The sequence below is a fragment of the Polyodon spathula genome, chromosome 2 (genome assembly GCF_017654505.1).
Source record: "Polyodon spathula isolate WHYD16114869_AA chromosome 2, ASM1765450v1, whole genome shotgun sequence".
Lineage (NCBI taxonomy): Eukaryota > Metazoa > Chordata > Actinopteri > Acipenseriformes > Polyodontidae > Polyodon > Polyodon spathula.
In genome coordinates this window covers 105,663,918-105,676,536 of record NC_054535.1, presented here as the reverse complement: position 1 = coordinate 105,676,536, position 12,619 = coordinate 105,663,918, and the positions used below count along the sequence as shown (strand labels likewise).

The 12,619-nt window shown below is 40.5% G+C and overlaps 1 protein-coding gene across 4 annotated transcripts in view; it reads right to left on the bottom strand.

The window, feature by feature from the left end:
* Positions 1 to 1,835: 1,835 nt before the first annotated feature.
* The window catches only part of LOC121306518 (MARVEL domain-containing protein 2-like), a 16,093-nt gene continuing 5,309 nt past the window's right edge, over positions 1,836 to 12,619 (bottom strand). For 2 of the 4 annotated variants that reach the window (XM_041238264.1, XM_041238282.1), the window contains exons 3-8: positions 10,037 to 11,197; positions 9,050 to 9,085; positions 5,531 to 5,679; positions 5,037 to 5,208; positions 4,132 to 4,182; positions 1,836 to 3,870 (exon numbers count right to left, since the gene is read on the bottom strand). In XM_041238264.1, coding sequence (XP_041094198.1) covers positions 3,748 to 3,870; positions 4,132 to 4,182; positions 5,037 to 5,208; positions 5,531 to 5,679; positions 9,050 to 9,085; positions 10,037 to 11,185 — 1,680 coding nt within the window. In that variant the 5' untranslated portion in view covers positions 11,186 to 11,197 and the 3' untranslated portion in view covers positions 1,836 to 3,747. Of the gene's footprint in view, positions 3,871 to 4,131; positions 4,183 to 5,036; positions 5,209 to 5,530; positions 5,680 to 9,049; positions 9,086 to 10,036; positions 11,203 to 12,619 lie in introns of all 4 variants that reach the window. The other 2 variants (XM_041238290.1, XM_041238274.1) reach the window with 2 other exon arrangements.

Here is a 12,619-nt window from a genome sequence, read left to right as displayed (position 1 = left end):
TTTACTGCACGAATGCATCTAATTTCGCTGCTGCCAGTGTAGTGCACACACAAGCTCTTAATTATAATACCCATTTCCCTTTCTTCAGCCCCGGTATGTCTGAATGTGTACTGGTAATAGTACTGTATACAGCACATCCTGCCGACAGTGGATTTTGTACTAGTGACTCATTATGAAATGCACTATGACTATTTACCTTTTACTCTCGCTTTACTAACAGCCTTCATATTTATATTACTAACGTGCATTTATAGAACCTAGGCTTGGGCCCCATCCTTCATATTTCAACAGGTGTTTCGAGTTATTGATATTTTATTTATTTATGTATTTATTTATTTGTTTGTTTGTTTGTCTGTTTACGTCAACCCAACAGGTGCTTATTTTGTTCCCCTTAGCCGGTGAAACCCGGCTGATTTAACGAGTTCTGGGTGGATGGGCAGCAACAGTTCAAATGTGTTGTCAAGGTCGTTACCTATTTGCGTATCCGCTGCTTCTTTCGACATCGCCGTTATGTTGTTATAATTAGTTTTACTATTTATTTATTTACGAAGGTCATATGAGCTTCCGGTAGCTCGTTACAACGGTTTCATAGAATGTACACAATCTCACCGCTATTAGCACCAGCAGTGTTACTGCACCGCCCTATTTTCTTTTAGGAATATTTTACAGGTTTTCTACATTTTTTTTTTTTTTTTTAGAATATGCAGGTATGTCAAACAATGCTAAAGGAATAAAAGTTACTTCTACATCTTGTTACAAAACCACACCCTGTGACAGAGCAGTTTTCTCAGTCATTAAGTCGACCGAAACTGATACACAACCCTGCCAGCATATTGACTATGTCGGAGGGACGTGTCGTCATAGGTTCGATAGAGACCTCGCGGTCTCCAGCGCCCCAAGTTTTGTGTTTGGAGACATCCTGTGTCATCCTAACGATGCGCCTAGCCTGCGTTACGCCAATGGAAGCAATCGGGTTACATTCTATGGTGGTTAGATACCAGCAAAATTACTATTTACATCTTGTTACAAAACCACACCCTGTGACAGAGCAGTTTTAATAGCTCACATGGTATGCCTGGGGACCGAAACTGATACAGCCTCCCTGCACAGCAGTATCTGCAGCTATGCTGGAGCGCCAGAGGTGCTTTGTTTGAACGCCAATATAATTAAAATTACAGTATTTTAAAAAATAAAATACATTTTTAAAAAAGTACATTTAATACAAGGAAAAAGAGGTTAATGTTCTGTAAAACTTCAGGAAACTCGCTCTTAATATCAGATTTAAATAGGTATCAACTGAAGTGTAACAGACTAGTCAAGATGTTAATCACATTGTGAGAAAAGCCCCTTCTAAGGCAGTCGAAAGGAAGTTTCCAACAGTGCACTCACCAGGGGGCATGTACATGCACAGCACACGTGTCACTGCTGTGTGATGTTAGCTATAGGGCTGCATGTTTGCTTTAATGCCAGGGTGCACGATGATCTGTACAGGTTGGCAATATGCTCTTTCTTCACTGCCCTTTGAGCAAGGTTACATTATTTATAAGAGTATAAAGAAACCTGTATTCTTTTTTCCAGCTCACACATTTCTGAATGTTTTGTTTGAAATGTGCTTCAGGGTTTTAAGAATAACCCTTTTGATTTCTCAAAATACAATGTAGGGTGTCAGTATGAGAAGCACTGTCTCCTCAGGTAGCAGACTGTAGAACAAGTCGATTAATTGAAACCCTCCTGCTAAATCCCCCCTTCGTCAAATGTGGCTCCAAGTTACTGATCTTTCATTTGTAGCATTCAGTGCATAAACTAAGGAAGACACCAAAAAAAAACAAAAAAAAACTATTAAATATTTAATTCCAACCACACATTTATATACACAACCTGTAATCCTGTACAATATCAGAGTCCCTTTTGAAACAGTTTTAATAGTAAATGCAGGTTTCAAATAAAAAGGCAGACATTTCATTAGAAATAACTGCACATTGTACACAGCTGTTATTCGATTACAAACAACTTCATTACAGTGCTCTAACTATCAGTTTGAACAGTGACATGCTTTTGTGTTGGACAGAAAGTGTTTAACATTGGGTTACTCTGAGACCAAAAAAAAAAAAAAAACTGGACCACGTGTATTTTGCTCGCTTTTGAGAAACAGCTGCCAAGAAAGGTTTAGATGTTGGTTTTAAATTGTGAACAACAAATATTGTTATGGCCTTTATATTCAGTTTCAAGAAAATTCAGACACGCTCATTTTAGTGATGGACAACAAATTAAAACTTCTGAATTGCACAGCATACAGCCATTTACATTAGCAAAAGTAGCTCAAAACAGTTTTTCATAAAGTTTACTGAACATTTGCCTTAATAGCAATATTCAATCTTTTTTGATGAAGTTATCAGAGACCCTACTTTATATCACATATTAGGTGTCACAGTCAAACGTCAAAATATAAAAACACATAATGACCGTTCTAAATTAAGGTAGGCTATTAAAAATCATTTCCCTGTGCAATGCAGTACACATGAATGGTGCAGTGTATCATGCAGCATGAACAGCACTCTCATGGAGATTTTTATTGTTCTGATTGGTTGCTAAGATTCCTAAAAAAGTTCAAGTTAAAACTGTTAAACATGTTTAACACTAAACTGTAAACATTTAGGATATTCACACTTGATTAGTTTTGAACTGAATATGCTCAGGTTAGTTTGAAAGAACGTGAGCCTTCCAAATGAACTCCGCTTTCAAGAAGCGGTCTCTTTGGTTTGTTTGAGTCTGCTTCAAGACCTTGTGTACTATTCCAGTGACTGGTGAAAATAAGTAGTATTGTATACAGGTTCATGCAGGAGAGCACATTAATAACAGCAGGACACACGGTTTCCACACAGACACAGCACTTTCAGTTTTTCAACACATAAAAAAACATAATAGGCTAGAAACACAACATCGACTTAGAGACAAAGGAAAAATCATCATGCATTTCTACAAAGCAATTGCATGTGTTCTACTAAGTAAACACATACATGTGTGTGTGTATATATTTCTCTTGGTTCAGTATCACAGGTTTACAAGAACTCCACACTCAATACATTCTAATAACGTCATTTTACCTCACAGGAATGGATAAAAGGATATCAATGAAAGCACACATATTCAGAATTCTTCACATTGTTTTTGGACAAAGTCACACTATCAGCATATAAAGGATCCCTGTATTAATTGAAGAGCTTTTTAAATGTATTTTTCCACAGTTAAGGGCTTTTTCATTAACTTCCTATAAAGGTATTTGACCAGGCTTAGACTATCTATGTGAAATGCTGGACACAGAACATTTCATATTTTCCTTAAATCAACACAAATCCTACATGGTTTTTCCTGAAGACAACACTGTGCATAAACACATTCTTTGAATAGAGCCCTTATAAAAACTATTTTGGCTGGTTTCACAAATCCCAATTAGACGTAATCCAGCACAACCGTACGTCGGGTGTCATTGAGGGGTGCAAGCTGAAGGCTAATGGGGAACTGTGAAACCAGCCCAGTACTTTTTTTGAACCCCCAATGAGCTTTGGAGACAAGTTGAAACACATTTTGGTTTTCTGAATGTCCTCCACATGGGTTTGGAGCAAAAGTACTTAATAGAAATTACACAAGTGAAAAAGAAAAAAAAAATAGTGACTGTATAAAATTGCAGTGACACCACACTCAAAATAATTAAATAATCAAATGATGGGCTCCCCCCTCAAGTTCATGTTATGTACTGTAGCCATCGTTCCAGCCCATCACTTTGTCGTACTCCTGGATCTTCTGCTTGATGTGGGAGAGCTTACTCTTCAGGTATTCACAGCGTTCCTTTTTCTCCAAGAATGCAGGGTCCTGCAAAACACAAGAAAAACACATCGCGATCGAAAAAAACAAACAAACAAAACATGTTTTTAAAAGTTAGTTCTGATAATCATGGAACTGCTGGTTTCCTCAACAGTCTGGAATTAAGTTTGATGCACACACACATTGCATTTAATCTATGAACACTGACTTTTAAAAAGTGCTCAATATAATATAATAGCCCTGCATTGGTTTAGATCTCAGCATTACATACACTCTTTTAAAAAGCTAAAAGCAGGCCTCCATACTTACATTCTTTTTCTTCTCATATTCCCCAAAAATGTTACATATGCGGTCATGCTCCTAAAATGAAGACAGTGTTTATTAGATGTTGCTTGAAGACAGCAATACAATTTGATTTAGAAATAAGCAACTAGGACCTAGGAGAACAAACAGCATGTTTTAGCATGTAGCACCTGGAGGCAAGCTAGCCTCAACTTGAGTAACACCCACTGCAAGAGGTCAGGAATTTCAAGGGGGAGGGGGGGCAGAAATATAGAGTTTCTTCAAGATTTCATATCTTCTTAATTTAGAAATACTAAAACTTAGTAAATTAAAGTGTGTTTCTTTTAGTATTTCTAAATGCAGCACCATTGAGTGTTGTACAGTTATGGATGAAATACCATCTACATTATATATATATATATATATATATATATATATATATAATATATATATATATATATATATATACACACACACACACACACACACACACACATTAAATGGAAATGTTGTGCACAATTAAAAAGTACACCATTTCCAAGTCAATAACTTACTACAGTAACATACATTTTAAAAAAGCAGTGTAGGATGTTCAGTGCTTTCCTCACACTGCTCTCTGCGTTAATCATGTATCGATCAATCCTGATTCTTTAAATGATATGTCGCATTGTAATAGAGGTGTGCATCGCTCACATACTTCTCTAAAGGGTTCTTGAATGAACAGTGCATGTGTTTTACAGCTGGTGAGAAAACATACTCTCCCTATCTCATTTAATTTGTTATCTTTTAACAAAAGTCCATTGTTAAATGATCGTAGCCCATCGGGACCATCAAATGTATTATGTCACGATATGATATGTATATATATATCACATCGTGACATAAGTGGATTGTTCCACCCCTACTGAACTGGGTCTGTTTCTTGCACAAACCATCTGGTTTTCTGGGAAACGTGGCAGCTTCTTCATTACTGAATCCATTTCAGTGAACTTCTTCAGGACTGCCTGGACTTCAGCATGGAGCTCTTTATATTCCGAGTGCTGGTCATTGAACACGGCTTTGTAGCGGTCTCGCTCGTCATCAGTCTTGATGTTAGGGTACTTACTGTTGGGACACAAGTATGGTTGGTACTGTTCAAAGCAGAACTCCTAGGCTTTACAAGCTAAAATCTGAACAATGAATTAGAATAGGGTCCACTGTAAACCAAAAATATAATTTGACGTGGTTAACATGACATTAAATATTCCACTTTTTTATGATTATTATTCACAATAAATAAAGCAGAATCATCGATTGTACCAGCAACTGTTTCAAAAGTAAACCTAAACGGACAGCAAAATCATCTGAGAGCATAACAGCATGTGTTTTACAGTAAGCGTGCCTCGTCTATACGCAACAGTGCAAGATTAGTATCTGCAGTACTTACACAACATAGTCTGGCATGACTACAGGGTTAGGAATGTGTCCTGCAGGAATGTGCCCGCTTAAAACCCCTGGTTTCGTGTCCACTGGTCTGAACTCCTTGCGAATTACTGCAGGTGCTCCTGTCCTGCCGTCTCCTACCACAGCTCCCTGCTGAATAAACATTTTAACCCTTTTGGTGCATTGATGTGGTAAACTTACTTTCTAATCACCCTGTATTAATCTTGATTTTTTTTTCGTATATATTTCATAACACTGTTTACCGTTTAGTAAACTATGTGGGGTTTAGGATTTTTGTTTATCATTTATGACAGGGAAATTATCTTAAAAGCCGCCTGCAAACATCCAAAGGATAAACATCTACCAGGTTGCGTACATACCCCCCACAAAATGATAAACATATTAATATGAAAAAACAGGTGACTTTGAATGCTTTTCTCCTATGCTGGGAACTGGATAGTATGTTGAATAATGTATTTTAACATAAGTTTGTGCACAGTTTGATAAAGCTCAGATGATAAAGTCAATAATCACACCTGAAGATATAGGTTAATTTTTTTTTTTTTTTTTTTTTTTTAAAGATAAACAGATTCATAACATCACCACTCTCAAGCCTGACCGCACTCATAGGTAGGTCACCATGACCAAGACTCTGATCCCATCAAGAACGAATGAATACCCATGCCAAGCTTTGCAAATACACGATTATTATGACAGGACAGGATCACCAGATGTACATCTGATAACCTCCTCTACTGTACACCCCCTCTGGTTCCTCTGTGGTAATGCATGATCCTGGCCAAAGTAAACATTTTAACAAACTTGTTACAACCTGAAGAATGTTTTGCTGCAGTGAAACTAGAAACGCCTGCGATACTTTTTTAATGGTTCCAGCCTTTGACACCATGCTATGATTAAACCATATTTGTCACAAACACTCATATTAAAATGCTTCACATAAATAAGTCCAGATAGTCACTGTGGAGCTCCTACGTGCACCTGAGCTGTTCTTTGCTAGTTCTGTAAACTTTGCAGTTTGTTTGTCTTTTTATAAGCAATGCTTTGTGAATATGACCTGTAGACTCTAAAACCCATCGTGCTTGCCAGAACTGTGACTCTTTTCTCACAGTAAAATATAAACAGTGAGACAGTATATCAAACAAGGTTCAGGCTACTGAGAGATCTGATTTGCTTTTTTGTTGAGTTATTGGCCGAAATGGCAGCAAACACTCGCGAACAATGCAATCTTGTTTGCTTTACAATAATACACGGCTGCTATCTTGTAATGGCAAGTAACAATCAGTTCAGGAAGAAGTGTATCAGGCTATTCATATTTGGTCTGGGGCAGAGCCTTGTAAAGCTGATAAAGCACTAGCACTCATTCTAAAGGATCAACTGTCCAGATGAATGGGTCTCTACAAGAGACAGCGCTAACACTTCCACTCTTCATCACGATATGAACCCTGCTGCTTTCTTATTGAACCCCCTAATTCATATTACTACATTCAATAAAAATGTGAACTGAAGTTCAAAAATCACGGGTTATACATTTAAGGAGGACTTAGTTGACGGAGGTTGTTAAAAAATTAAAAAGACCCTGTGGAAGGGGTGTGGGTAATTCACTGACTAGGAGACAGACAGGTGTACTTGAAAACACCACACTGGTGCCCAGTTTTATTTTCAAACAGTTCTTGCTTTTTTTCCGGCAGAGGGCACTGTTGACCGTGGGCTGCCTATCAACAATGATAGACAGCACCACGTAAATACCACAGCTGGTACGTTAACAGCAAGTGCACTCGCAGGTGCTCAAAGAAATAATAATGAAAACAGAAGGTGAAAAGAACAAGGGAAAATAAAACAGTAATAAAACTACAAATAAAAGGTGCTGCACTCGGCAGCGTTATCCCGGTCGCCGCTACCCGCACGACCCGGATCACCGTCCTATTCTATCGGCTATCTAGCCTGCTCTTTTACAATACGCCGGGGTCTGCCCAAGGATTCCCCGCTCTCTCTCTCTGTCTGTCTCGCTGTGAATCTTTATTTTTCTCCCGGCTGATTCCCGGTCCCGAATCAAAGCTTCCGCACTCTTAGCGTGTCTAAGTGGGCAGACCTGAGGAAACAACAGAGCGTTATTTTATAGGACCAACAATCACCCAAGACCCGCCTCTCAGCCATTCAGAGAGGGGGAAAGTCCACACACCCACTTTCCCACCTCCCCGTGTCACTACCATGACTCACAGGCGGTTGTTGGGCGACTGCCGCCCTCTTCCTGCAGCCCGTGAACACGCCAGCAGTGTCAGCACAGATCTCTCCCTGTTACAGACCCCTTAATATTTTATACACTAGGAATGACTACATTGTCATTCCCCCCCCCCCGGAGGCCGATTCATATACAAATAAACACCACCATTCTACTGTGCAGAAGAGTGTTCCTCTCATTCCTTTAATGGGTGATATGATGGAGTACTTCAGAGCATTGTTTTACTGTAATACACTACAAATTATATTTGCATTTTCAAGACAATTCAAAATGAAAGAATATTCAAAGATTCGTTTACATTTTGAAAGAATATTGTAAAAACTTATCAGTATTGTTTTTGTGCTCTGACATTGCTGACAGCAGAGTAAAGGCCAACCACAAGACAAAGAAGAGGAGGTTAGTCTGGAAAATTCCCACCACTCTTCACTATCAGGAACTCGAGATCAACAAGGAAGTCCTGCTGCCAGGGAACATGTTGTGTTTTGCTGCTTTTTTGTTTTCAAGCAAATATTGCCTGAAACCTCTGCCCTGGGCCTTTGAATTATAATGATATCTTCTTCTGTACACCAAAGCAATGAGTAAATATCTAGGGCTGAAAGTGAAGTGTGACAATGAATGGTGTTCATCTACAGCGATGCAGTTTTCAACCAGAAAATGCTAATAATTAGTAAAGAGCAGTGCCTGGAACGCAAAAACATAAAATATAAAATATACTTGAATCTGTCCTGAACACAGTCAGCACTTAAATAATCACGACTCTGGGGGCGTGTCCTACAGACCACGGGTAAAATAAATGATCTGCAATACGAACTTGAACAACCTGTCCTTCAGAAAGTCACTACAGAACTAGCACAGCAGAGACGGCGGCTTTTTAAACTTGAAGCATGCTTTGCCATAGTTGATGGCAGACATTAATACTCATCTTACGATTTCAGCATATTGTTGTGCTTAACCAAACACTTAACAAGTGAAATTTGCTAGTGAAGTTATTATATATTTATTATAAAATATAACAACAACTCATTGGACTGTTTTTAGAGAAACCTAGAACATATTATACAACTGAACTGTCTGGTATTGGTGTCTTACTGTAGCTTTCAGCACCATTTCCCAATGTATTTAACACTTCTACTTATTCAAACCAGTTTAGAAACGTGTACTCCCTGGGTTAATTCAAACACTTAATTATATATAGTACACAGGTATATAGATCCATACATTTCAATCAAGGAGGTACAAATTTGAACAAAGCAAAACAGTTACCGTCAGTTTAGGTCCAGCTGGTTCTGATGTTTTCATCTAAAAATATAAAACAGAAATATACAGACAGGATCAATAACAGGTCCCGTCACTGGTGACAAGTCAGGGCTCTTCTTCAGCAGGTTGCTTTCTACAGCAGGTGTACATTAGTGGAGAGCACTGACTGTTCTGAAGACAGATGGTCTTTATTGCAGGTTTATCTGAATGCCTTCACATTCAGTTCTTTATTACTTATACCCCGTTTATACTACTCAATGTTAACTACTCTCCGAGACGGCTTCGATCTTTTTTTTTGTAGTGTAAACACAGCCGTCTCAGGTCCAGCTCCAGAAATCTGGTAACCCTGGATGTGAATACATGTATAAACACTATCAGGTCCAAAAGCGCTTTACTTTTAAACAACGGACTGGATTAGCCCCCAGAAGGGCAAGTTTCGGTTTATGAAAGGCTTTATTTTTTTAATCGTATCACTGATAGTACCATGAGATCTTGTTTACATATAAGAAGAGTTGTCAGACTGACATGGAAATGTAACCTATACAATAACACCAGTTTCTTTAGAAACGTCCGATAGGCAAGTTTTCAATATTTCACTCCATTTCTGATGGCAAAATGAAATCTTAATGAGAGCAGAACAACCACCTTGAAGAAGAAACACACAAGTAACAAACGACAGGCTTGTTGTTGAACGGGTGGCTCAAATGATAAGAATCTTCTAATCGGATCGACTCAGAACCAATACAGATCTGAACTGTTAGACCTAAACGCACTAAAAGTCTCAATGTTTCCTACCTCTATAAATGCTATATTGCTGAATGCTCTGCGTAACCTTTTAGGTCTGATTCACAAACCTTATATAAACATTTCGATATAGGTCTCCCCGGGTACCAGAAGGTGCCTCCCAACTCACTTTATCTATTTCATGGTAGCACACAGCACCGCCAAACAGGTCACTGAGGTGTTGTTTAATGCCCTGCGTGTTTCGCTTACCTCATGTTCCCTATGCTGCTTGTACCTCCTTGCAGTCTCATGCCTCCACAGCTTCAGGCAGACGATAGCACTGATGAGGTACATCAACACGGTGACAAACAGAAAGATCATCCCTGCCGTCTGCCCCCCTTCCACTCGGCAGAAGGCTCCATTAATGCCGTTGTTAAACAGCGGGTAGGAGCAGAGCCCTCCTCGATTCGTGTCGTTCACATAGACGATCGCGGCGGCCAGGTACAAAATGAAGAGGGCAATGTTCAGGCCGAACTCCGTCAGGGGCCACCAGTGAGAGTCCAGGAGAATGGTGCGGTAGTACATGGTCATGCCAAGAACCAGAAGGATCATTGTCACCAGCCAGGCCAGCCCGGCCACCACCAAGACGAAGGGAGTTTTGGGCCCACTGTAGTAGTACCCCCCATACGCGCTGCTCCCCCCGTAATCGTAAGGCTGCCGGTACCCAAACATGTTGAACCACTCGTTGTCCTTGTGAATGTAGGCGCAGACGCAGGCAAAGACAGCCGCGCCGAGCAGCAACTCAAAGACAGCCAGGATTCGCAGCAGGCCGGGCCAGGACTTCATGTACGAGTATTTCATGTGGTATTCCTCCACCCTCTCGCTGTAGGTCATAGCTGTGCGGTGTGTCCTCCTGTCCAGGGAATCGTAGGGGTCATGCGGAAGCATGGGCAGGCGGGAGTTGTAGCTGCTCCCTGAGCCCCCATAGGGATCCCGGTAGGAGCTGGCGGCCGAGGTCTTCATCTTGCGGGTGTCAAGGGAGGGGGAGGCTGGAGGGGAGCACTCTTTCCCACGGCTGGCGGGGCTGTCCGAGTCTGCGGCAGACATGTCGAGCTGCGGCTCGCTGCGGCTGCCCCGGAAGAAGTTCTTCACAGAGTCCGGGATGAACCGCCTCACAGGTTTCAGTTCTATGGCTTCGACCGGCTCGTCGTTCTCACTGTGGTAAAATTCAGGGCCAACGGGAGGGTGAATGGGTAGCGCAGGTGGAGGAAGGGGGTCAGCGCTCTGGGCCAAATCGCTGCCCCTCAGCTCATCCAAAGACCTTGAGTCCACTGGAACAGGAGGGTCCACTGAAACTTCATCATATCGAGGGCCTCGGATCCGATCGAATCGGACTGAAGAACTTCCTGCAGACGACATCTGAAATATTCTCTGCCCAGCAGGGGGGAATAGGAAGGGAAAACATTTGTTTTTACGTCATCTGGAAACAAGAGCCTCATTAAGGCTGTACGCAAGTTTAAATGGTTAGTTACAGAAAACAAAATGGTGCACAATTGCCAGTAATTCCACGTTTTCAATACACTTACACTCTTTTACAATCTCACCCAGTGTGACCCAATACAAGGGAATTGGATGTACAAGATTAAACTGGTCACCTCTGCCACTTTTAAATAAATACGAAGATGCTTTTCCATCCCCCCCCCCCCCCCCCCCCCCCCCCCCCCCGAACTAGGGAACTGAATTGAGGAGACATTATTCACTTTTCCTAGTGAAACTAAAGGAAAGAAAAACACTAACCCAAAGGAATTGGTTTGCTCAAGAGTGGTGTACAGGGATTGTTTTACACAATGTCAGAATGCACAGCCTCTGTCCATTGCACTGCAAGATGCCTTACAGTTTACGCAGACTCATCCTCCCCGATGTCATTTTACAGTGTGCAGATATGTGCCCCATTGACAAGATATTAGCCTTTTCAACCTGCCTTTGTAGAATATATTCTCAGGTTCAGTGAAACTGTGAGCCTGAGGATTAAAGTATGGTGTACTATTTGACATGCCCTGGTGATTTCATCACATTCTGAGAGACCCTGCAAACTCTGTCTGCGTTTGATGCTTTGGTATGGCAGTCCACGCAAGTGACCCATGAAGTGTTAACATTACATCATCTGCAGTATGTGATAAAATAAAGCAAGAATCCAGCAGTCTCATCCACCATATAACCCCCAAGGCCTATGTGGTATTAGACCTTGTTATTAAAGTATGACATCACACAACTGAAAATCCGACCTGCATTTAAGCACAGCAAGTCCCAGGGAAAGTGACAAAGGCTATCAAAAAGATATGACCGCAACTTTCTGTAACTACCGCCCTGCAGGAAATGACTTGGCAGTTTTGGGAAAGCAAGCAATTCAAATTCAGCTTCTAAGCACATCAATTACACCCCTCTGGTACAATGTTATGTATGTATCTGAATCAGGTCCCACTAGGAACAAAGGGAACGTTTCAAAGCACTTCCTCCATTTTTTTTAAAGGAGAAAAGACTGATGATTTAAAAAAAAAAAAAAAAAAAAAAAACTGTAAAACAACCAAGCAGAACGATTCAATGCCTCTTCAGCACTCTAGCTGCTTGTTTCTCATTTTGTAACATGGAACTTTGTCCTCTCAAAAAATAAAACACAAGATAATTAGATGCTGGAGTAAAAGCTTTGCAAACATGTCCCAATGTGTTTTCCTACCAGGGTCAAATCTGAAGAGCCTTTAGGTTTTATCTAGGGCGTATGATTTTCGGGCGAAATTTTTTTCCAAATTCGGGTGAATGCTTTTAAAAAAAAAAATCAGGTAGAATTATTTAATG